Below are 24,604 nucleotides of genomic sequence, written 5' to 3'. Positions count from 1 at the left end.
GGATTGGGATAATGGTCATCATCTGCCTTTGAGTGCCATTCAACCGAGCCCTGGGAAGCCAGGTGCTTGGTTTTGAGCTTTTTTTTTAAAAAAAAAAAAAGTCGTGGCCGCGCACGTAGCTCCAGAGAAAGAGCTCGCTGCCGGCTAATTCCCGTTTTTTTCCTTATTGATCACCTCCAGCAATGGGATGGAGGCAGAAATAGATCCAGCATCCTACCTGGACCGTTGGGTTGAGGGATCTGGCATGCAGGAATGAACGAGACGGGCACCAAATTGCCTGGCGTGTGCCACCGGCATGCTTGGATCCACGCCAGCACCTGGGCCAAATCCTGGGAAAAGCACGGCACCTTGTCATAGCCAAGCTTTTGCTGCTGGAATCTCCAGCTGTGGACGTTTGGATACCCTCCAGCATCGCACCCACCTTCCTAGAGGGCTGTCCCAAGTTGCACTGAATAAAAAAAAAAATTATATGTATTATCTATATCTCATCTAGAGAGAAATAAATAGGATTATATATATGGGATGGATATTTTACATAGAAACCATCCATTTTTTCATAGAATAAACAGAATATCTATTTTTTTATATATTTACAGTCACATTTGGGTACATTGAGAAGATGCTGAGCGCCCCCTCCCCCCCCCAAGCCTGGGCAGGGCCCCACAGCTTTTGGCTGCGTCGATGCTGAGTTGCCATGGAAACCTTGGAGCCTTGGGATGCAGCTGAGCATCAGCGAGGGCTGCAGCCAAGGTGCCAAGGCAGGATGGGTGCAGGCGGGGGGTGCCCCTCCCCTCCAGAGGGACCCTGGCACCTTTGGTCACAGCCAGCCGGGGTGGGGGACACCCCCTCCCCAGGTTTATTTACTCGCTTCTCATTAAGGGGGCTGGAACCCCCCCAGTAGGAATTTTGTGGGATTTGCCTTCTGCCTTCCCAGGAAGCTGTGCCAGGACCCCAGGAAAATCCCGATGGCATCTGAGCGGGTGACAAGCCCCAGGGGGGCACCCACAGGGCTGAAACTCCCCGTGGGACACGGGGTGGGTGGATGGGTGGGGGGGATGGAGACACAGGGAGGCGGGAAGGTCTAACGGGGTATCAAGCTCTGGAAGCAAACGAGGTCTCAGCCGCTAAATCCCGTAAGGAAACGATGGCGAGACAGGATGGGAAGGCTGGGAGGGATGAGCAGCCACAGAGATGGGGGGCTGGGGGCAGGGACCAGCACCACAGCCCAAAGATCCTGAGCAGCTCAGCATCTCCCACGTATCAGGTACACCCGGTGCCTGGCGCATCCTGCCCAAGCCACCAGCACCGGGGCGACTCTGAGCCAAAACATCACTGGTGGTGGGCGTTGGGGCAGGAAAATGGGAGGAAAAGGGGAGGAAAAGGGGAGGAAAAGGGGAAGGGGGATGGATTTCCCACCCCAGGACCAGCCGTGGATGCAGACAGCTCCGGATGATGCCCACATCCCAGAGCCAGCAGGTGGAAAGCCCCGCTCCCACCCTGCTCCCATCCTGCTCCCACAGCTTCCAGCATCCAGGTACTGGGAATCCAAGGAAGGAAATGCCAACCCCACCACGCTGGGTTTTCCGGAGGAAAAAAGTTCCCTCGTGTCTCAGGGACGAGGTGCAGGGGGTCGAAGGTTCCTCATTTATCTTGGTGGGCGGTCAGTGGGGTGAAGGCTCTGGGGGGCTCAGGGGCTTCTCCCTGCTCCAGCAGGGTGCCCAGCGTAATTAAGCAGCCAGGCTCATTAAGAGCCACCGGTGGAGCTAGGGTGGCTAAAAAAAAAAATATTAAAAAAATTAAAAAGTGTTCACCCCTTACTTCTGGTCTCTTCTCCAATTTTAAAAATAAAATTAAAAAAATAATAAATATGTAGCCCTTCTGGGCTCTCCTGCAATTTTTAAAAAATAAAAAAAAAATTAAAAAATTAAAAATTTAAAAATGTTTAGCCCTTCTGGGCTCTTCTGTGATTTAAAAACAAATTTAAAAAATTAAAAAATATTCACCTCTAAGTTCTGCGCTGTCCTGCAATGTAAAAAAAAAAAAATTACCCCCATTCCACAGCCCCCCAACCCCCCACATCCCACAGTCGTCGCCCCCCCCCCCAACCCACAGCCCCCCCCAACCCTCCCACATCCCATTTCCTGGTTTCAGCTCCAGCCCTTCCACCTCCCCCCGGATTTCCCCCGGAAGAAGGATCCCCCACCCCGCGGACGGGCAGGAAATTTCCATCCCTGCCCAGAAAATAAAATAAAATAAAATAAAAAAATAAAATAAAAATCATTCCCTCCCGGGGTGTTTGGAGGCAGCAGGTTTAATGAGCCACCTGAAAATCATAAACCCTGGCATTAATTAGCTCCGGGAAAAAGGAAATGGGCTCAGTTCCGGAAAAAGGGAAATGGGCTCAGTTCTGGGAAAAGGGAAACGGGCTCAGTTCCGGGAAAAGGGAAACGGGCTCAGCTCTGGCTCTGGATGCTCCATGGATCCCATCGCTCCCAGCAGCTCACTGAGGAAGCGAAACGCGCCAGGTGAGCGGTGATTAATCATTAATTAATGAAAAAAGAAGCAAAAAAGCCGCCAGGAAAAAAATTAAAATAATAATTAAAAAAAATCCTGAAAACTCGAAAAACTCTCCTCCATCCCAGTGCCTTCCTGCTCCATCCCAGTGCCTCCCCACTCCATCCCAGTGCCTTCCTGCTCCATCCCAGTTCCTCCCCTCCATCCCAGTGCCTTCCCGCTCCATCCCAGTGCCTCCCCACTCTATCCCAGTGCCTCCCCACTCCATCCCAGTGCCTCCCCACTCCATCCCAGTGCTTTTCTGCTCCATCCCAGTGCCTCCCCTCCATCCCAGTGCCTCCCCTCCATCCCAGTGTCTTCCTGCTCCTTCCTAGTTCCTCCCCTCCACCCCAGTGCCTTCATGCTCCATCCCAGTCCCTCCTCACCCACCAGGGCACCCCCAGCCCCCCTTTCCAGCCTCCCTCCGCCTCAGCACCCACAAAGAGCCCGGGGAGGGGGGGGAGGGGTGCGAGGAAATGCGGGGGGTCCCGCACCCCGATGCCTTTTGCTGCGGGCGAGGGGGTCTCCAGCAGCCCCCCCTGCCCAGCCAGCACCGCCCTTGACCTTGCAGCTTGGCTTTGCACCCACGTCAGCACCCTCCGAGCCCAGCCGGGCTGAGGAAAAGGGGCTTTGTGCTAAATTGCAGGCAAAAAAAAAAAAAAAAAAATTAATTAAAATATGAAGTCCATCCCTGTTCTCTCCATCCCCTCTCCAAGCCAGGACCAGGCACAAACCATCGTTTCCCTCCCCCCAAACCCTCCAGGATGCCCCCGGGCAGGATGAGTCCCGCACCACAGCCCGGCCACCTCTTATGGAAGCTGGAAATGAATTAAAAATAATGAGCAGGAAAGTTCATTAAGGGAAAAGCTAAACGCTCCAGCCTCATCCTTGGATGCTGCCAGCAGCTCTGGCAGCGCCGCGCGCAGCCGGATCTGTGATGAAACTGGGGGGGGGGGGGGGAGGGGGGGGGGAAGGGAGGGGGGAAACTCAGCAAATTAGATCCAGTTGATGATCTAATTAAGGTTGTGTTTGCAGAACTATGGGATGCACAAGCCAGTCCCTGGGCAGATGCCAGGCAGGGGCACAAAACGGCCCTGCAGGGAGGTGGTTTGTTTTGGTTTTTTTTTTGGGGTGGTGGTTGGGGTTTCATCTTCTATAACAGCTCAAGAGCTACATCTAGAGGTCCAGGCACCATCCAAGCGGACACCCAGGAACCTCCCAAGGAGGGATATCGCTTTTTCCTGGGATATTTGGAAGCTGGGAGATGTTTTTTCTTTCACCCACGAGAGCTGCGGGTGGTGGAAAAGCGGAGATAACGGATTTTTAATCTAGTGCTGGTCCCACTGGTGATGCTCCCAGGTGGGACCAGGTCCTGGAGATGCAGGTTCCATCCTCCTCCTCCTCCTCCTCCAACCTTTGCCTCCCCCAAAAGTCCTTCCGAGTAGGGTGAGCCATAAAAACCATCGGTGCCAGGAGGCTGGAAGCACCGATCGGAAAATACGGGATTAATTCAGCAATTCAGCTGGAATGTTAATGAAATGCAAAGTGACACGGGGGGTGGCGTGATGGAGGAGTGGAGGGGGCTCTGGCGGACGCAAAGACGGGATCGTGCCAATGGGATTTTGCTGTGCTTGTGAGTTCCCTGGGGAGAAGGATCTGAAGGATCAAGAAATTCAGTAACGAGGATTAGATGGAGCCTGGAAAAATAATTGCGTTCCCCAGCCGAGCCACCGAGCGCTCCCTGGGTGGTTTCTTTTTTTTATATATATATATATATTTTTTATGGACAATTAGAAACAGCAGTGTTAAATAAAGCCGCTCCCGTCTGTCCATGTGCCCTTCGGGATCCAGTTCCGAAAGCCTGGAGAACACAAATCCCAGGGAAGGCTGTGGGAAAACTCATGGATGCTCCCGGGGTGCACGGGGACACCAGCCCAGCCCCGTGGGCAAGGGCCCGGCAGCCATTTATCCAAAGGGAAAGAGACCCCCACCCCACTCCCACCCCGAGCTCCCCCGGCACGGATGGGACCCAGGGGTGCTGATTTGGGTGCTGCTGCTTTGGTGGTGGAGACCCCGCTCTTCCCAGGACCCTCAGCCCCACAACTGCTGCTTCCCCATCGGCTCCCGCTCTTGGGACTGACGGATACTTCCCTGATGGGTACTTCCTGATGGGTACTTCCCTGATGGGTACTTCCTGATGGGTACTTCCCTGCTGGGTACATCCCTGACGGGTACATCCCTGATGGATACTTCCCTGATGGACACTTCCTGATGGGTACTTCCTGATGGATACATCCCTGATGGATACTTCCTGATGGGTACTTCCCTGATGGGTACTTCCTGATGGATACTTCCCTGATGGGTGCTTCCCTGATGGGTACTTCCTGATGGGTACTTCCCTGCTGGGTACATCCCTGACGGGTACATCCCTGATGGATACTTCCCTGATGGACACTTCCTGATGGGTACTTCCTGATGGATACATCCCTGACGGATACTTCCCTGATGGGTACTTCCCTGATGGGTACTTCCTGATGGATACTTCCCTGATGGGTGCTTCCCTGATGGGTACTTCCCTGATGGGTACTTCCTGATGGGTACTTCCCTGATAGGTACTTCCCTGACGGATACTTCCCTGATGGACACTTCCTGATGGGTACTTCCTGATGGATACTTCCCTGATGGGTACTTCCCTGACGGATACTTCTCTGATGGACACTTCCTGATGGGTACTTCCTGATGGATACTTCCCTGATGGGTACTTCCCTGGATACTTCTGTGATGGGTACTTCCCTGACGGATACTCCCCACCATCCCAGTGCCTCCCCACTCCATCCCAGTGCCTTCCTGCTCCATCCCAGTGCCTCCCTTCTCTCTTGACGGTGTTTTTTCCAGGAAACACAAGTTCTGCAGCGCCTTTGTGAGCAGGAACACGTCAGGACTGAACCCCTCGGTCACATCTCCCTTCCCCCCAGCACCCCTGGACCCTCATCCCAACCCAACGCTCTGTTTAACCCCATCCCGACTTCGGTTTATTCACCAGGATATTGCCCACTGCTTCACGGTGTGCCCAGGAAAGGGTTTTTTCCCCCTGAAAAAAAAAAAATTAAAAAATTATTTCTTCTGGGTTTTTGGTTTTTTTTTCCCCTGAAAAAAAATAATATTATTTCTTTCGGGGTGGGAATGTCCACCGTGAGCATCCCCCGTGTCCCAAGGACTGATCCTTCCAGGCGGGATTCACCGCAGCTCCTAAAGCCGTGCGGATGAGCTTCCCTGTCTCTCCTAGACCCACTTCCCCCAGGATAAACCTTTCCCTCGGTGAGAGAGGTGCGTTTTTCCTGGAAGTCCGACACGGCTCCCAATTCCCTTCCCAAGCTCCTTCCCAGGGCTGGAAGCTGCTGCGTCACCAGCCGGAGGACAGATCCGGAGCTCCTCAGCTCCGCTTTGATAACGGCGCTTGACAGTGATGGATGCCACCTCCCGCGGCGCGGCGAGAGCCACCGGCACGGGGTGGAAAATCATTCCTGAGCCCGGTTTTGGGGTGGGGGGACAAACACGGGGTCCGTCCCCCCTTCCCCACCTGCCTCTCACCTTCAGCATCCTCCTGGTGGGCTGAGGGAGCTGGGGAAAAGCATCCCCCCCTCCCCCCGCGCCAGCCCTGCCTCCAAGCTGGCTCCTGATTTCCCGGGATACGACAAGCTTCTTCCTCAGGCTCTGGAAAGAAACCAGAAGAAATTCCTTAAATGATCCTTCCGGAAAAGTGAAGGTTTCAAACACGATCCTGTCGGAAGCGGTTACTGTCAGTGTCACCACGCTGGTGACGGGTCCAAGGGTTGACACGCGGCTGGAGCATCCAGCCAAGGGCGGGAGCGGGGATGTGCTGCTCCATGACTTATCCTGGGAAAAAAATCGCCGTCCAGGCCGTCCATCCATCGCTGAATCGGGATACAGGACCAGCGAGCGCAGCAACCAGCGGCTGCTCCCTCGGGAAAAGGCAGGAGAGCAGCTCCGAGCACAGGATCCCCTACGGGAACCAGGATGCTGCGCCTCTTTTCCCAGCGTGGCCGAACCCAAATTTTGGGATAACCCATCCCCAAATTCCAGAGCAGCTCCCACCCTCCCCACGCACCCGCTCGCTCCTTCTCCGAGGTCTCGAAGCCCCAGCCGCCGCTCAGCACTGCAGGATAGTTCCCCTGGGTGTGACGCCGGGCTGGCTTCACCCCAACGCTGGAACCGAAGAGCCACCAAGTCTATTTACTACGTAGGTCCCACCTCGAGTAACGCCGGAGTAGCCTCAGGGTATTTATTCTTCCCTGGGTGGCTGCTTGGAGCCCACCGGACGGCACAGAGCCCCCCCAGCTCTTAGTAATAATACACCCTTGTTACACCTTAGTAATAATAATAATAATAAATTAGCCATAATAAATACCATAATAATAATAAATCAGCCATAATAATAATAATCAGCCATAATAAATATCATAATAATAATAATCAGCCATAATAAATACAATAATAATAATAATCAGCCATAATAAAGACCCTAAACACCCCCAACCATCACCAAGCGCTTTATTTACCTCCGCTCCCGCTTTCATCACACCACCCACTTATTCGAGAGTTTTCCTCTTTTTCAGGTTCTCACCCGCTTTGTCACCCTGAGCTGGATGGTTGGTTTTTTTTTTAATTATTATTATTTTTTTTAAATCGATGTGTAGCTACGGAAACCAACTTTGATCTGCTGTGCGGGAGCTTTCCATCTCCCCGACAAAAAGCAGAACGGCGAGGGATATTCGGAGGTTTGGGTTTGATGGTCCAGTAATTGGAGGGAGGAGGCAGGAGATGGTGCCTTTTTCCAGCTCTAAAATGGCAGATTTTAGCAAAAAAAACCAACCAAACCCCACAACAAACAAAGGAAACCCACCGCCACGCTCCCTATAACGGCCAATTTCACACCAGAAAAGGAACACTTAAATTCACAGAACGCGGGAGAGGCAGGAAACAGTTCCTAAACCGCGCTAGAAGCACCGGGTTTTAAAATGAACCTTTCAAAATGAACCTTTAAAAATCAACCTTTCGAGATGAACCTTTCAAAATTTAAAAATTAAAAAAAAAAAACAACAAAAAAAAACCCCCCAATCCACCAGGATTTAAGCAGTTCTTAGGAAATCCAGCGTTGATTCGATGCAAAGCAGAACGCAGTGACAAAAAAGGGGGATAAAAGATATCAGCTTCTAGCGTCAGAAAAACTTTTCCAAATTGGTCTTCGGCCACATTTCCATTTTAAGACTTAAAAAGAAAAAAAAAAAAAACCAACAAAAAAACCCCACAGAAACAAGAGCCAGCTCAGCACATATTGCAGAGGTTTGGGGTTTTTTTGTTCTCATAGAAGCCGCAAGATCTCTACAGGCAAAGGAGGAGAAATAATCAATACCAGAGCTCTTGAAATGTTTAATTGGAGAGGGTTTTTATTTTCTGCGTAAGAGAGCTGGAACTATACAGCTGGTTTGCATTGGACCGAAGCTGGGATAATTTTTTATTTTTAAATTTTTTTTAATTCCCCCCCCCATTTTTATTTTGCTAAACAGAAGCAACGCAGCGTAACTGGAAAACAACGCCTTACAGTGTTTAAACCACAAGTGGGATTCAAGAGGAGCCAGAGGAAAAAAAAACCAAAAAACCAAAAACCCCAAAAACCCACACACAACCCCCCCAAAACCCAACAGCTTTCTAGTTAAAAAGAAAAAAAAAAATCCAAGATAATGTCCGTCCTACAGAATGGCATCCTAAATAATAAAAAAAAAATAAAATTACGGAGCGACTCCAGGCTGTGGAAGCACAGAGCATCCTATGTACCCGCGACGGAGTTGGGGCCGGCTACGGATCTGCCTGTGGTGGCAACCACTGGCCAGGAACTCTTGTCATCAGACCCTCCCCCCCCCCCCCCCCCCCCCAAAAAAAAAAAGGCATCTTCAAGTTTTTCCAAGAGTTGAAAGCGATGGCAGGAGCAGAGGGAGCTGCCGGTGCCACCGTGGGGAAGGGATGGAGGGATGGGAGAAGGGAAGTTGAAGGGAAGCTACGGACGGACGAGCTGGCTCCTCGTTTGCTACCCGCCGGGTTTAATTGGTTTTTAATTAATGGGTTGGTCAACCCACCCAGAGCGGAGCGAAATGGCGTTGGGGCTGGTTCCAAAAAATAAAAATTAAAAAAAAAAAAAAAAAAAAAAAAAAAAAAGTGGAAAGAAACATGCAGAGGGGTTGGGGTGTTCGTTCCGTCCCAGCACCTGCCGTTCGCACGTCGCGGCAATAAATAATTGGGGGGGGTGGGGGGGGGGGTGGGGGAGGGGGGAAGCACTGAAGTGTGTGACCTTTAGCATCCACCATCCCTCTGCTTAAGGAGACACGGCAACAGGACTCGAGCGGCTGTGGCATCCCCCCCCAAAAATGTTGGGTTTAAACATTCCCTCTGCTGATGAAAGACGCTACTGGCTTTATTTTGGGTGGGGGTCTCACCCTGGGCTGACCATGCACCTCGGCGGGGGGGCAAAACACAGGGGCAGGTGCCACAGAAGACACTGAGATATGAAATAAGCTTTTTTTTTTTTTTTTTTGCTTTTTTTTTTTCTCTTAAATTGGAGATGAAGTTCATTTGGGAGAGTGCAGGGTTGGAGTAGGTTTCGTTTTTGTGGTTGGCTTTTTTTTTTTTTCCCGTTGTCGTTTTATTTATTTTTTTCTCTCCTTTCTTCCCCTCGCCCTTTTCCTTTCGACGGGTCACCAAGGCACTTCACTCCGTGCGTAGGATGATGTGGATCCCTGATTCTGTGAACACGGGGCCGCTCATCTCACCAGCCCTCAGCGCAAACGAAGCATCTTCGAAAGGTTTCTGCATCTGACCTGCGGAGAGCAGACACCACAAAGTTTAATTAAGCCCGGCAACAAACGCAACATCTTCCTAAACAAGCAAACCTCCAAAAAAGCTCCCAGGCAAACCACAAAGTCACCAATTAATAATCTGCAGGTTTGTTTTCAGCTGCTGCCCGAAGATGATGCAAAACGACGCGTTCGCAGAATTTTTTTTTTCTTTTTTCAACAGGGTTGGGTGTTGGGTTTTTTTTTTTTTTCGGATCCTACAGACACAACTGCAGGGAGGAAAGATACTCAGAGAGCCGTGGACCCAAAAGGAAGAGAAAAAAAATCTGTTTTGCAGACTCACTGGCACAAGTGGAGGCCGGTCTTGCAGCCGGGAACGGAACTGATGTTCGTTACAAGTGGCGCTAAATAATTGACAAGGCACACAGGGATCATGGCATCACCTAAATAAAAAATTGCTTTTCCGGGGGCTCCAGTCTGCCAGCCACAGAATTCCAGGAGATCTGAGTAATCCAGGCTGGGGAAAGCTGGAGGTGCTGGGAGGAGGGACCCCCCCACACACCCCCCGGGGGAGATTCACCAGCGGACCCCCCCGTGGCTCGGCAGGGTGGGGGGAAGGAGCGAGCAGAGTGAGGGGCTCAGCCAAAAAATTCAAGCCCAGAGGAAAGACAGCAGCCGGCTACGGGGTGGGGGGTCCAAGGGGGGGCACTAATTTCCCCCGTGACACAGGTCAGACCAGAGAAACTGCCCCCCCCCCCCCCCCCAAAAAAAAACAACAACCAACAAACAAACGAGGTTTTACTGATGCCAGCAGGTCCAGGTCTCACCGGGGGGGCTCTCAGCAAAAGCTTCAGCAGCAGGATGAGACGCAAAGTGCCCCCCCCAGGACGGAGGGGACCCGACAGTGCCCCCCCCCCCAGCACAGAGGGGACCCTTCCTCCCTGCCAGCGAAGGCTGGGGGGTGACAGTGCCTCCCCCCCACCCCAGAGGGGACCTGACAGTGCCCCCCCACCCCCAGCATGGAGGGGACCTGACAGTGCCCCCCCCAGCACAGAGGAGACCCTTCCTCCCTGCCAGCGAAGGCTGGGGGGTCACAGTGCCCACCCCCCAGCACAGAGGGGACCTGACAGTGCCCCCCCCCAGCACAGAGGGGACCCTTCCTCCCTGCCAGCGAAGGCTGGGGGGTGACAGTGCCCCCCCAGCACAGCCAGATGCCAATCTCTTTGCAAATTAAAGCTTCCCGCCCCCCCCCGAAGCCCGCACATCCCAGAGGCATCGCATCTAGCCCGGCAGCATCTCCAGAATTTATCTTTTTCTTTAGCACCTCCCTCCCTCCCTCCCTCTTCCTCTACCGAGGCCGTTAGATGCCGCAGAAGATGCTCGATTCCTCCCTTTCGGGATCAGTAATAGCTTCAGCTTGGCATTTTCCCCTTCCAAAATAAAAAAATAAAATATGTTTTATCACCGGAGTGACCTGATGCATACGGCTTTCCAGAGTTTCGCTTCTCTCGTTTCAATTAATTGCGAGAAGAGGCGGCTCACGAGCTCCAGTGACAAAGCCAGCGTCGTTCCCTCGAATTTTTGGGGGGGTTATTTTCCACTAGGACCTGAAACCTTTACATCAGACGAGGTACCAGCCCCCCCACTACACCACAGTGGTCTTCCTCAACCAGCCACCTGACAATGCTGAAGGGTTTGCAGAAGACAGATTGAAATGGTTTCACGGCTTCGCCTCCCAAGTAACCCGTCCTCCAAGTTCTAACGAATTACTTTTTTGGGTTGTTTTTTGTTTTTTTTTTCTATTTATTTGGCTTCAAAAGAGGTAGAGAGGGGGTTGGACTGACAGCTCAGGGGTTTGGCCACCACGCATGGTTCCAATGCCATCTAGTGGAAACCGCCTCTTGCAAAATTTCCTTACATTTTGGTGCAGCCAGGAAAAAAAAAAACAAACCAAAAAAACCCCCCAAATCAATCTCTTCCCCTACGTCTCCGAAGAGCACGATGAGCTGAGCACCCGCTGAACCCAAACCAGCGGGCACAGCACCCTAGGATTAACGCTTCATTCCATAAAATCCATAAAATCTCGCCACCCCCCGCCTGAGTGGATGTGTTTGAGGAAGCAACTGCTGCGACGCTTTGGGATACGGATGGGATCAACGAATCCAGCATTCCCCCTCCCCGGCAAGAACCTTCCTAGACCCTCTTCAAACAAAATACGCACGGACACCCTCGTCAGAAAAAGCTTTTGGGTTGTTTTCCCGAATACTGTAGCCGCACTTGGGACGTTTGTATTTTCCTCCTAGCAGAAATTACGGCAAAAAGCATCCCTAAGACAAAGTTCAGTGCTACACTTCCCCATCCGAAAGATTTTTTTTTTCCTCCCACGCCAGCAAATCTCTTTCACGACGCAGCATCCACCGGCCTTTTGTTGTCGCTCCATCACTGCACCCATCGAGAATCCCGTGTAACAAAACCTCTCACCGGCACCATTATCTCAGTGGGCTGCGACTTGATCTTATTTCCACAACTCGTTAATCACTTGCCAATAAAAGCCGAATCATTTCTCCGCCGTGCCGCTAGCCAGGCTTAGCCGCCTCCTCCTGATTCAGCGCTCATTATGCTGCGCCACCGGATTTCCAGTCAGCATAGCTGGAAAATCCTTTTTTTTTTCCCAGCAGGAAAAGCCAATTTCACGAAGGGCGTTTGCACAACATCGCCTCTCAGCCTGGAATAATATTAATCATTGCATTCCTAATTGGTTTAACTTCCAGGCATCCAACGACATTTCCCGCACAGCGGGCTAACCTGGCATCTAAATCCGTTTTTACCTTCGGCCCTACGTGATGAAGCATTATTAAACCCCCCTTCCCCCTGCCAGGAAGATCAGGATCGACCCCGTGATCCCGATCCGGCGTCCACGCCGCCGGGCTGAGCTGGGCTTACCTCTGCCAAACGCACCCAGATCGCCTCCCGCTTTGGCCGAGCTGCAGTCGCTAAACTGGGAAGCCAGAGATTCAAAATCCTCTTCTCCCGATTTTATCTTCTGGATGTAGCCTGGAAAGAAGGGAAGAATTCAGGTGGGGGAAGGCAAAAAGGGGGGAACCCCCCTCCCCCCCCTGCTCCCCAAAACCTACGCACACGGAACGAGGCTTTCAGACCCCCCAAGAACAGAGCCAGAATTAAACGTCCATAACACCCCAAAAGTGCCTGTCTCAGGTTTTCTTCCAGCTTTGCACCGTAGTCCATTTCTATTTAAGTTTCTATTAAATAATAAATTCCTGTGCTTCGGGAGGGGGTAGTAGGCAGAATCAACTGGGTTTTTTTGTTTTTGTTTTTTTTTTATCGGGCTCGAAAATAAGATGAGTTTTTGATTGCAGAAGAGCTCACCTCACCAGAAGAATCCCCGAGGAGTGAATTATTTGTCAAGACAGCTTTTTAAAAGGTATTTAAAAAAAAAAAAAAAAAGTTGTAGTCTTCGCAGCTCCGCCTCCCTGTCCTGAACCCAGCAGATCCCCCCATCCCAAGCTCGTAAGAAGATAAATTAAGAGAGAGATCATCTTTTCCAATCAACAGCTTGTTAAAATTATTATAGAGCCACTCATTACAGATGCTGAGGGCTCTCGGGGCTGGGCAAAGCACAAGCGCCCCCGACACATCCCTCGGTGCCGCCCGGCAGCTCGTCACAGACCCTCGAGACCAGAAAATCCCGCAAAGCTCCACGCGCCTCCCCAGACTCCGGCTCCTTCGTTAAGAGGAGCGGGATCACTAATTGAAATCCCAAGCCAGCACGGGTCCGACTCGCTGCCACCCCCCACCAAAATGCAATTTAGCACCGGTTGCAAGAAACGTTCCCGCAGGAGGACGGCTGCGTAGAGCCAGACAAACTTAATTCTCTCTAGAAACCCTTTTAATTTTCAAGCCCCTCTTTCCAGAAAACCTCCCGTCACCTTTTGAAAGAATCTCTAAGGCCTGGCTTCCATTTTAGACCTAAGCAGCCTCCTACCTTCAAAGAGAAACACCGAGAAGCGACCGATGAATGGGAAAAAAAATGAGAAAAGAAATGCAGTTTCCCCCTCTCAAAGCTGTTCTGTTTATTTTTTTTTGGTTTTTTGATCACCAAGCTTCCTATTTCAGGTCGGTCCCGCGCAAGCCCTGTAGCCTGCATGTATAAAGAGCCTGCACTTTGCTAGATAAGTCTCTAAAAATAATAAATATATATATATAATACCTAAAATTGGGCTGAGCATGGTTTTTTCCAGCCGCAAGTGAGGGTCAGGCATGTTAATTCCAGAGCTAGGCATTATTATTTGGAGGCACGCTCCCACAAAAAGGAGAGGGCGGTTTACGATGCAAAAAGATGAGGAAATAAGGATTTTTCCAGCTCGTTTTAAAGGCTAGGGAATTTTATCCAGCGGAGGAAATATCTGCAAGGGCTGGGAGCAGGTAAGAAAATCATTCTGTAACGAGCGGAGCGGAGGTTGACGTGTCCAGCAGAAGTGAAAAAGCAGGCTAGCCGTTTCTTAATTCACTCCTTTGTCGCAGTTTCACGCTAACAAGACAAAACTAAGGGATTTTAAACCCTCCAGCCCATTTTTCCTCCCCAACTCAGTCTTCTCTTTCTGCCACTAGCCTCAACCTTTGGAATCCAGCAAGGTGTTCAGGACGGCTGGGTTTGCTTTTCCAGCTGGACAGACCAAAAGAAAAAAAAAAATGGGAAAAGGAGATTGATTAGCTCTTGTCCTAGATTTTAATTTTTTTTTTTTTTTTTTTTAAGCAGGCGCCCTGAATGTAACTTTCTACAGCTTTTGAATTATCTTAATACCTTAATAACCTGCTCCAACAGAAAACACCAGCGCTCAGCACCAAGTGAGATTATAACGCGCGCGGATCCTACCTGCTGCTTAGATGCACGCGTGGAGGCGGAAAAAGTCTACCGTGCAAGTCCAAAACTTTACAAAACTTAAGACAATGGCTATTTATCCTGCATTAAAAAGAGAAAAAAGGATTCTTAATCTGGGTGGAAGACAGTTTTAGGAAAGAAACCGGTACCAGTTCATCCTCTTAAACTAAGCTGCTTGAGCACCAACACTCTACTTGCTGACAAAACGGAGTTTATCCTAAAAATACCTATTTGCAGCACCATAAATACGTATCTAACTGCGCAGAGCTGCAAGCACCCGTCAAACAGCGCACCCAGAAGCATCAGGAATTACAGCTTTACGATACGTCCTGATGTCAAAGTAATGAAGGACCCAAATTTAAGGATCAGAGCGTTGATGTTTATATCCCAAACCGGTCACGTCGGCACTTTCCGAGGGGTCAAGAGGGTTTCATAAGCTTGCAGAGAAAACCAGCTACGCCTTGAAGTAGAATTTAGTTATTAAAACTTCCTAATTTTATGCCAGCGAGCAGTCTGAGAGCAAAACCCGCCTGTCAGCTACGGGAAGGTTTTCCTGGAAGAAGCCTAAGGCTTTTTTTAAAGCCAAGGAAGCTGTTTCAAAGCACCTCTACCAGAAGAAGACACCTTGTTTCTAACCTTTGGCTCCGTCAAGCGGGGTTGACAAGACTTTTCCCCAAATGATCTCGGCTGTTTGGAATAAATTACACAGATTAGTGTAAAAAAAACAAAAACAAACCCCAACAAACCACTGTCTGGGTTTTAATAAAGTATCCCTAAAAATCTCCAGGGCTAAGTGAAACCAAATCATGGGGTATCAGCGCAAAAAAAAAAAAAAAAAAAAAAAGGAATGGCAACGGATGGTGCTGAAATGGGGAGTGCTGGGGAAGAGCAGCATCCAAGGGATGGCGCTTTGGGATGAATCCTGACCGATTTTGCAACAAGAAACAGAGTGAAGCTAACGGCACACGTGAGTAACGAGCTGGAGCCGGGGGGGGGGGGGGAAGCACCGTTGGCAGGAGGATCAGAATATTAAACGTGACCCCAAGGACCCGGCGAGATCCAACGACACCAAGTGAACTCACGCACCTATTTACAAACACACACACACACACACACAAAAACACAACCAAAAAACCCCCAAATAAACCTGCTGTCTGCAGAGAGGCTCGATCAGAAAGAGGAGGACGTCAAAAGGGAATGACAAAGCACTCCAAAACAGGCAGTGTGACTTTAAAAAAGCGAGAAGCTCCTGGTATCTTCAGCAGAGAGAAAGGCAGGAGTAAACGCCCCAGTAGAAGGCACAGCCAAGAGCTCAGCTGGAATATTGCACAGCACGATGAACCCACGCTCGAGAAAAATTAATTGAAACTGAAGTGCAAAGGAGGGCTAAGAGCAGAAATGGCAGAAGGGATGACCTACATTCCCAGAAACTAAAAGCCTGGTTGGCTCAGCGTGCAAAACCAGGCTGGTAAAGAGCAGGGTTCTCTAAATCCACTCGGAGGTCAGCACGGGGAGGGAATTAATTAAGAGTAATTAAACACCACCAATGCAAGAAACAACGGATAGAAACCGATCAGACGCAGGGTTTAGCTGGGAAGCAGGCTTTGCTACACGTCAGGGCAGGATACCCCCAGCTGCCCCTCGATGAAGCGGGCAGAGGGGACTAGGAGGTTTTCCTGCCGTGAATACCAGGGTCAGGCTCAGCTCTGGAATTTCCTCCCAACCCCGCATTCCCTGGGATGTTATCGCCGGTTGGAAAAGCACCCCGAGCGCTCCAGCTCCCAGCGGGAGGGCGAACCCCCGTTTCATCCTCCGCTGCGACTCCCTGAACGGCTTCCAAACCACCCAACTGGAATATCTGACATCGAGTCAAGTTCACCTCCCGAAAACATTTATCTTCAGGATCATCCCCTTTCCCCTGGGAACAAAGAATTCCTTCATCTCATTTCTTTCTCGGGTTTTTATTCGTGTATAAACGCCCCAGCTAGATTCGGAGGGAGATCTCAGCCGTTATCCCCTCTCCAAACCAAACATGCCAAAAAAAGGAGACCTACTTAGGCAATTCCACGCTATAATTCCATTCCCCAGGTACGGTACATCTGTGCAGGGAAGTTCGCCGACGCCTGACTGTCAGGAGCCGCGGCTGAGCCAAGCCGCCCATCCTCCCGGGAAGTTTCAGCTGCTCTAGAAACAATCATTTTCAAGAAGCCACCAGAAAATAATTAATCGTCACCTGATGGTCCCTGTGACCTTCCCAGGAATAAAGTTCATTGGGGACAAACGCGGAGAGGACAGGGGTTAGGGTTGGGTTGTTCTGAGAGCGGCATTCCCGCTCCAAAAATTAATTCTCTTTACCAACAACACAAGCGGGGCGTTTACACGAAGGATATTTTAATCACGACTCCTTCTTCTTCGGACCCCACAGACGGATTATGGAACAAGGGTTATTTGATAGCGAGAAGGCTCGGAAGCTGCCAAGCTTAACCTCATCCTTCCAAAAAGGGAAAGTTTAAATCGTTTCTTTCCCTCACCCTACCACGGAGCACCCAAACCAAGTAAGAACGATGACGACTGTTGAGCCCAAACAACATTATTTAGGCTTCTAAAAATAACCAATTTAGGTAATATCTCCGTATCAAAAAGCCTACCCAGTCACAAGCTCCTGGAACACCTCTTTTAGAGAGAAAAAAAGACAACTTTCCCTTCTAAAAATAGAAATTACCCCCTCTTACAAAGATTCACCAACGCCACGCCAGCATCACGCATCATTTAACCTCTGAGCCGTAGAACGCTCTGTGCTCGCCTTTCAGTTGAATGTCACTGCAAGAGACGGCTCTAGAATACTTTTTATTCTTAAAAGAATAATTAAAAAAAAATAGGAAGAAGGAGAAGACAGAAAGAACGTGCAGCTCGGCTGAAATATTGCAATCTTTTTATCTTCACACCAGCCTCAACTCCCTTGGCACACACACACATCTCCACGCTAGGCGTGCATCCCACTTCACCTCCTCTGGTCACACTTTTCCAGCCACCCTCACCTGAAGGAGACAATTCCCCCTCCCCCCCCCCGAAAAAAAATAAAAATAATAAAATATTCCCATCTGTGCCAGTTCATCTCATCTCCCCTTCCAAAAGGTGGTGAGCAGATACCACCTGCTGGTCATCGCCTGGGTGCTTTGCTTTACTGAGCAAAATTTCCCCTCCCAGGGGTGGCAAGTAAGAAAATCTTTAAATTAATTGTTGATTAGGACTAATGATAGCCAAAACACCCTCGCTACCTTCTCTCCCTCATGGCTGAAGCCGTAAAAGATACACCAGACGCAGTACTGCGGTACAAACCTGCGCGCCCGCAGCGCGCCAGCTAGCCTCGGCGTCCTTGCCGCCAGAAAAAAACCACAGCTGCCCACTAAAGGAGCACGGTCTCGGTTTCAGTTAATCACCGGCACTAATTGAAACCTCACCTTAAGCCCTCAAATTCCTTATGCTAAAAGGGAAAAGCCGGGAGTAACAGCTGGGCTTCGAACTTGCCACGCTAAGAGCAAAACCTCAACGCTGAAGAAACACGACATCAATTCAATTCTACAGCCAGAGTTGCAAGGAAAAACAAATGAACTAAAATAATCGAGGCTGCTGAAATTAACACCGCCTATGATTGCGGAAGGCATGCAGCGCACTCACTCCTAGACCAGACCACAAACCAGAACGCTTTGGGAATTTGGGAAAAACCCGTCGGATCACCCGTACAGCCCTGTGCAGGGTTGATTGCCTCCTACAAGCAACTTGATTTCAAGCAGAGGTTAATCAGAACTTACTCTAAGTTGCTATTAGGGCAAGGGGTCAAGTGGCATTAAATAAACAGCAATGTTTAAAGAACATCTGGTTTATCTTTCAAGAAGTTTATTTTTAATAGAAAAATACACATTTACACAGAAAATACAAACAAACCTCTGAAATAACATTAAAAAAAAAAAAAAAAACACAGAGGGGAAGACATTTGGGCCGGGACCTATCTTTATGCCATCGAATCATACAGCAAAATTGTTTCTCTGGGTGGGCTGAGCCACACAAAAGTCCACGTTCAAACCATTTGGCTTGAAAAAAACCCTTTGCTATAGCAAGTTCACGACACAACCACTCGTCTCGGGGTTCAATTCTAGCCTGAAAACGACTTTTCCCCTTCCAACAGTATCATATTCTCTCTCTTTCTCCTGCCAGTATCATATTCTCTCTCTTTCTCCTGCATTTACTTGCCATTTATAAGCTCCAGTGCCTCATCTTTGGTCCGTGTGATCTTTTCCTGTCTCCACGACGAGGGTCTTCTGGACTGGTTGTGTTTCACCAAGAGATGCGAACACCGCACTTTGCTGGGCTCCCCCTGGCCGTTCTTCCCGCTGCCGCTGGGCCGTTCCCACTGGCTGGCATTTGTGATGTGGTTGAAGTAATAAACACGGCCTGTGGACAGAGGGGGGGGGCTGGGGTTAAAAAAAAAGCTCCTGGCAGACCCCCAGCATCACCTCCTCGACCCCCAGTGTCATGTTCCTGGCCCCCAGCGTCCCCTCCTCGACCCCAAAGGCATGGAAGACTGGATTTCTGCGCGTGCTTGGCCACATCCACGCCATCAGCTCAAACACCCAAGGTGGGAGAGAAGCCTTTACAACTCCACGTAATTCCCAACGCGAGCGTTTCCGTCAGGAAGCGCCTTTAATCAAAGCAGCAGCCCCACGCAGAAGCAGGCTCCAGCTGCCTTTCCAACTCACGCGGCTCGCCTGGATTAGCGACAAAACACCCACTGACACAGCCAGAAACCACCAACACCCCCAGGCAGCACCCTGCCGCTGCCAGGAGGGTGGGCAGCGCTGGGTTTCTGGCTGAGGGACAAGACCCTGTTTCTCTTGTGTCCTGTTTACAAGGGGGAAGCAGCACAGAGCCTCTCCGTTAAGCGCATCCCGCAGCAAACGTGGCTACTGGCAGCAAAGATCACATCTTTGTATGGCGCAGACCCTTCCTTCCAAAAACCCCCTTTTTTTTCTACCAGAAAAGAAGACCTTCCTGCACAAGAGATCTGTATTTTCTCCGGGTAGTGGAGAATGAAGCTCCTGTGGAGTCCCCTCTCAACACATTCAGCGTTAGAGCTGGGTAATTCTGCGGTTCCAAGGCCTTGCAGCGCTCAGAGCCGCGCGTGCATTTACCTGCTATAACTCACAGCACGGACCGAGGTGATTTCTGCTTCCTTCTAGGGAATCCTTCAGCCCAAAGCTCTCTGCTGAAGCGAGGAGCGGAGCAGGCTCAGGTAAAAAGCCAAAGCAAGGTGAGGGGCTGCAACAGCCCAACTGGACGGGGGGGAAACCTTCAGCCCAAAGCTCTCCGCTGAATGTTGGGAGCGGAGCAGGCTCAGGTAAAAAGCCAAAGCAGAGTGAGGGGCTGCAACAGCCCAGCTGGGCGGGGGGAAGCAAAGGGGCCCGTGTCCCAGCTGCGATTCCAGCCAAGAGCCTGGACCTAACACCGGACGGCCACGGCTCCAGGATGCTTCAGGTGAGCTGGTTCTGACAAAGAAGGGCCCTCACAGACTCCTCTACCCCACCAGCCTCACGGCCTCCCCTCAGGCGAGCGACAGGAACAGCCCAGCTAGAGAACGCGGCCTCCCAGGAACCTTTCGAGCCTGGAAGAGGAGGCCAGACCCCGCTGGAAGGCCCAGCCCCCCCTACCACACAAGGAGCGCCCCCCTGCCCCCAGCAGCCGCTCCGCCCCCCGGCCGAGGCCCACGACGCCCTCAGGCACAGCAGCCCCGCAGCCCAACCCCCACAGACATCCCCACCCCCAGCGCGGCTCCCCACCCCCCTCCGAGGCCCAGGCCGGGCCCACCAGGCCGCACCCCGACCTGGGCCCAACCCCGGGCCCCCAAGAAGGCGCAGCACCGCGGGGGCGGCCACCCCCCAGCCCCTCCCGGTGGCCGCTGCTCGTACCGGAGCTGCGGCTCATGCGCTTCTCCCAGCCCGCGGGCAGCTTCTCCTCCTCCGCCATCTTCCCTCGGCTGCGCCTCCCGCACCGCCCGCGCCCGGCCCGGCCCCATTGGCGCGGGGAGGGGGCGGGGACGGCCCGCCCCTTCCCTATCCCCATTGGCCCAAGGGAAGGCAGCGCCCAACCTCCCCGCGCGGCCATTGGTGGAAGCGCCCGCCGTTCCGGCGGTCATTGGCTGCGGGCGGGAAGCCGCAGTGAGGCCGGAAGCGGGCCTGGGCACGTGACGCGGGAGAGGACGGTGGCCGCAGGGGGGACAAAAGGAGCAGGAACGCATTAGAGAAACAGCAACGCGCCGTTCCCGCGGCTCCCGGTGCCGCCGCCGCGCCACACAACAACGAGACTCGAGAGACACGTTTATTATAAACCACTTAAACACTCCAGGGCAGCTACAGCAGGTTTAGAGCCTCAACATGGCTCCAGCTGAGGGGCGGGAAGGGGGGAAACGCAGATTGGTGGGGGAGGGGGTGGGTCCCACGGGGGAGCGAGCACCGCGGGGAGCCGGGAGGGGATGGCAGCTGCTACTGGTAGTAGAGCTCCAGGTTCATGCCATCATGGATCTCATCTAGCGGATGGAGTTAAGGAGAAAGACGTAAGGTCGATGGGGTGGTGTTGGGTGGGGGGGGGGGGGGGGGGCAAAGCTGCAGGGCACCCACCCCCCGCACCCCCCCATCCGGTAACACCGTAAACCACCCGCCCGCAGATGGATACAGTCGCCCAGTGTGACGTGATCCTTGAAGATGGTGTACCTGCGGGGACAGAAAACAGCCCTCAGGCAGCCGGTACCAACCCCACCGCCCTGGGGATGGGGGGGCGATGGCCCCGGCTGCCTCAACCCCCCCTCCCCGGCTCCACTCACCATTTCTTGAGCACGATCTTATCCCAGCGGGTGCCGGTCTGCGCCGCGATCAGCTTCTTCAGGTCGCGGATGGAATCCTCGGTGCTGGCGGGGCCGTTAAGGAAACGGGGGGAACCGGGAGCACCCTCACCCCCACCCCCACCACCCCCGAACCACCCCCTCCCCCGTTCCCGGGGATACTTGCATTTCACCCGCACTTTCTTGCCCAGACGATCGTTGCAGACGACTTCAATCATGGCTGCCTGAGGGATGAGACACCGGGGGTTAACGGGGAGGCGCAGGAAGGCACCGGGGGGGTGTCGGTAAGGAAGGGGATTAAAGAAGGAGGTCCGAGCCCCCCCCCCGGGGCCTACCGAGCCCTGCGTCACTCCGCCACAGCCGCTACGCCGCTAGACCCGGAAGTTACCGGGAGCGAGGCCGGAAGCGGAAGTGACGTGTTTAAGGGCCGCCGCCTCGTGGGGAAGACGCGGCCAAGATGGCGGAGGCGGCGGGTGTGGAGGTGTCGGTGCTGCCCGACTTGGTGCTGCTGCAGGTCCTGGCGCTGCTGCCGCTGCGGGACCGGCTACGAGCGGCCAGGTAGGGCCCCCCCGCCCCGCACTGACCCCCCCGCCCCCCCGGGCCGGGCCCTGACCGACATCCCCCGCCCCCCCGGGCCGGGCCGGGCCCTGACCGACCCCCCCCGCAGGGTCTGTCGCCGATGGCAGCAGCTGGTGCAGGACCCGATGGTCTGGAGATACGTGGATCTGAGCCCACACCGGGTACGGGCCGCCTGGCTGCAAGGGGGGGGAGGGGTGCGATTGGCGGGGGGGAAGGGGTGTGATTTGGGGGAGAGTGGTGGGGGGGTGGTTCGGGGGGGAAGGGGTGCGATTTGGGGGAGAGTGGGGGGGGGTGGTTCGGGGGGGAAGGGGTGCGATTTGGGGGAGAGTGGGGGGGGGGGTGGTTCGGGGGGGAAGGGGTGCGATTTGGGGGAGAGTGGGGGGGGGGGTGGTTCGGGGGGGAAGGGGTGCGATTTGGGGGGAGAGTGTGGTTTGGGGGGGGAGTCACCCCGCTGCGGGTGGGGGGTGAGGGGGTTACCCTACTGCGGGCAGGGGGCTGAGATCGGGGGGCGGGGTGGGCGCCCCGCTGCGGGCGGGGGCTGGGAGCAGGGGGAATCACCTCGCTGCAGGCAGAGGTGGTCCCCCCCTGCCCACCCCCTGGGACCAGGCCCTTTTCTCTCTCCCCCCAGCTGTGCTCCCACAGCCTGTGGCACCTTGTGCGGCGCCACCTCGGTGACAGCCTGCGGACGCTGCGGATGCGGGGCACCCTCTGCTCCGTCAGCAAGCGGCGGCTGCTCTCCCCGGCGCTGCTGGCTGCCCTGAGCAAGCGCTGCCCCCGGCTCCACCGGCTGTCCCTGGCTGAGACGGATCTCCGCCACGTCCCCTATGAGAGCATCCCCCTTTCCCTCACCGTGCTGGAGCTGAGCCGCTGCGAGATCCCCACCGCCTGGTTCCTCGCCTCTGCGGCGCCCCAGCTGCGGCACCTCATTGTCCACAACACCCCGGGTTTTTTCGATCACCACCTGCTCAACGTCTCCTCCCAGAACCGCCTGAAGACGCTCAGCCTTTGCGGCACCTACCGCCTCACCGATACAGGGATTCAGAAGGCGGCTCCGCACCTGGAGGAGCTGGAGCGCCTGGTGCTCCGTCACTGCAGCTTCGGCGACGCTGCCATCTCCTTCATCGTCCGCCACGCGAAACGTCTCCGCTTCTTGGAGATGAGCGACACTGACTCCCTGACGGACGTGGGGCTGGCTTGTTTAGCCACGCTGCAGCACCTGCAGGCGCTGTGCCTCCACCTCTGCGATAAGATTTCTCCCAGTGCCGTTACTGCTTTGTGCCAAGCACTGCCCCAGCTGAGGAACCTCAAATTAACCTTTGAAAAGGAAGAAATCGATAAAATTCGGGCAATTTTGCCCCACTGTAGTGTTTCACACGCTCCTTGACGCACAGTCTGAAGCAGCAGAGCGTTTGCTGTTCCTTATTACATGTGAAGTTCTCCCTTTGGTGTAAAAACCTGTTTCTCTGGAAGCTGCTATATGTATTTTTGGGGCAAAATTTCTGTCCTTCTGCCCTTCGTATGAAATGGCTTCTCAGAAAGTTGGTTTGGGTAGGATTCCCCCCATTTTCTGTGCCTCAGGGGCCGGGGAGCACCTAGCTTTTGGGAACCCCACTGATGAAGTGACCAAAAACCGGCTGAGGTTACAAGTTTAACCTCTTTGCCTTCTCCTCTTCCCCCACCACTAAACGTTGGGAAGCTGCTTAATGAGCACGGAATTCCAGAATGCTGCTGGAAAAAAACAAAATCTGGCAGCCCAAACCCCAGACTCCCAGTTCATGTCTGACTGCGATTGCTTAACCGCCCTGCACCAAGGCGCCGCACTCTGCCGGGGAAGAAATAATTGGGCGACACGTTCCAGAGCTGTTCTTTTCTTGGAAAAGTGGAGGTGATCTGCCCGGCCGGCGAGCGTTTTCAAGTCCAGGATGTCACCTCGCTTCTACTGTCGTTCAAATTGAGTTCTTCAGGCTGCTCCTCAGAAAGGTTTTGGTTGTGGGGTGTCCTGAACGCCCGGCCTGGAGAGCCACATGTCTCTTGAGCTGGTGTTATCTCTGGATTTTACTGGGAGCAGCCACCTTTCCTCGTCACCTTTTATTGTCTGTGTTCTCCTTTTCCTCCCCACAATGTTGTAACCCCAGGTGACCAACACCACGGGCTGTGACGTGGCTGTTCTCAGGTTCTTGAGCCAAAGATGTTTTCATATCGTTGTATTTATTAAATAAAGATGCTTTTGATACACATTTTCTCGTGCTGTGAGGTTTTAACTGAGCTAATGCTTTTTTAAAAAAAAAAAAATCAAGAGGTGGCTGGTGACACCGAGCGGTGTCTTTGGACGCTAACAGCGTCCTTCTCGGAAGCGCAGCAGATGGATTAATGTCTCAGCTGAGCTTTTTCCGGGCTCTGCCTCGATACAGCTGGTTTTCACCCCCCACCCCCCCTGCCCTCCCTTCAGCTGCAGCTTATGCAACAAGCCGTTGGCTTTCAGACAGACCTGGATGGCAGTGACCCCCCCTGTGATGAAATCCTCATCGCTGCGCGTCTCGTTAATGGCTGGTCTTTGCGCCCTGGCCTCCTTTCTGTTCCTACACACAATCTCAGCGTAGCTTTGGGGCAAATAAACAATGGTAAAAAACGCCCCAGCTCTGCTTTGGAAAACATCCCAAGGCTGCTGGCTTAATAAGTACGGCCACGTGTTTCTCCCAAGCCTAGAGATTTACGTGGGAGTAATTAGCGTTATTAAAACTTCAAGCGCTATCTGTCCCAGCACTCTAGGCTTGGAGAGCGAAGGTAAAGCAGCAGAAAGGAAAATTAAAA

At 52.8% G+C, this 24,604-nt stretch overlaps 3 protein-coding genes across 4 annotated transcripts in view; 1 reads left to right on the top strand and 2 right to left on the bottom strand.

Moving 5' to 3' along the window:
• Positions 1 to 8,870: 8,870 nt before the first annotated feature.
• On the bottom strand, positions 8,871 to 20,440 carry PIN1 (peptidylprolyl cis/trans isomerase, NIMA-interacting 1). Its single transcript, XM_005435523.4, has 4 exons — positions 20,286 to 20,440; positions 18,574 to 18,774; positions 12,366 to 12,476; positions 8,871 to 9,446 (listed from the first exon to the last, which is right to left on the bottom strand). Exons 1-4 carry the CDS (start codon positions 20,437 to 20,439, stop codon positions 9,337 to 9,339), a joined length of 576 nt encoding a protein of 191 aa, XP_005435580.2. The 5' UTR covers position 20,440; the 3' UTR covers positions 8,871 to 9,336.
• Positions 20,441 to 20,681: 241 nt separating this feature from the next.
• The window catches only part of UBL5 (ubiquitin like 5), a 43,517-nt gene continuing 39,594 nt past the window's right edge, over positions 20,682 to 24,604 (bottom strand). Inside the window, exons 1-5 of one of the 2 annotated variants that reach the window (XM_055699989.1) lie at positions 21,550 to 21,655; positions 21,377 to 21,438; positions 21,197 to 21,280; positions 21,049 to 21,086; positions 20,682 to 20,902 (exon numbers count right to left, since the gene is read on the bottom strand). In XM_055699989.1, the coding sequence (XP_055555964.1) occupies positions 20,859 to 20,902; positions 21,049 to 21,086; positions 21,197 to 21,280; positions 21,377 to 21,432 (222 nt within the window). In that variant the 5' untranslated portion in view covers positions 21,433 to 21,438; positions 21,550 to 21,655 and the 3' untranslated portion in view covers positions 20,682 to 20,858. Of the gene's footprint in view, positions 20,903 to 21,048; positions 21,087 to 21,196; positions 21,281 to 21,376; positions 21,439 to 21,549; positions 21,656 to 24,604 lie in introns of those variants that run through there. The other variant, XM_055699990.1, reaches the window with a different exon arrangement.
• FBXL12 (F-box and leucine rich repeat protein 12) lies at positions 21,445 to 24,028 on the top strand. The gene is made up of 3 exons (XM_055699983.1): positions 21,445 to 21,772; positions 21,882 to 21,954; positions 22,422 to 24,028. Exons 1-3 carry the CDS (start codon positions 21,672 to 21,674, stop codon positions 23,175 to 23,177), a joined length of 930 nt encoding a protein of 309 aa, XP_055555958.1. The 5' UTR covers positions 21,445 to 21,671; the 3' UTR covers positions 23,178 to 24,028.

The sequence above is a fragment of the Falco cherrug genome, assembly GCF_023634085.1.
Source record: "Falco cherrug isolate bFalChe1 chromosome 11 unlocalized genomic scaffold, bFalChe1.pri SUPER_11_unloc_3, whole genome shotgun sequence".
Classification (NCBI taxonomy): Eukaryota; Metazoa; Chordata; class Aves; order Falconiformes; family Falconidae; genus Falco; species Falco cherrug.
This window is presented reverse-complemented; position numbering and strand designations above follow the sequence as displayed.

Excerpts from the sequence above, each read along its gene's own strand:
- PIN1 (XM_005435523.4), bottom strand. The coding sequence starts at position 20,439 with ATGGGGATAGGGAAGGGGCGGGCCGTCCCCGCCCCCTCCCCGCGCCAA. Across the intron at positions 18,775-20,285 it reads GCGCATGAGCCGCAGCTCCG|GCCGTGTTTATTACTTCAAC; the intron begins GTACGAGCAGCG and ends CTCTGTCCACAG. Across the intron at positions 9,447-12,365 it reads TCTGGGTGCGTTTGGCAGAG|GTCAGATGCAGAAACCTTTC; the intron begins GTAAGCCCAGCT and ends TGCTCTCCGCAG.
- FBXL12 (XM_055699983.1), top strand. The coding sequence starts at position 21,672 with ATGGCGGAGGCGGCGGGTGTGGAGGTGTCGGTGCTGCCCGACTTGGTG. Across the intron at positions 21,773-21,881 it reads GACCGGCTACGAGCGGCCAG|GGTCTGTCGCCGATGGCAGC; the intron begins GTAGGGCCCCCC and ends CCCCCCCCGCAG. Across the intron at positions 21,955-22,421 it reads TGGATCTGAGCCCACACCGG|CTGTGCTCCCACAGCCTGTG; the intron begins GTACGGGCCGCC and ends CTCTCCCCCCAG.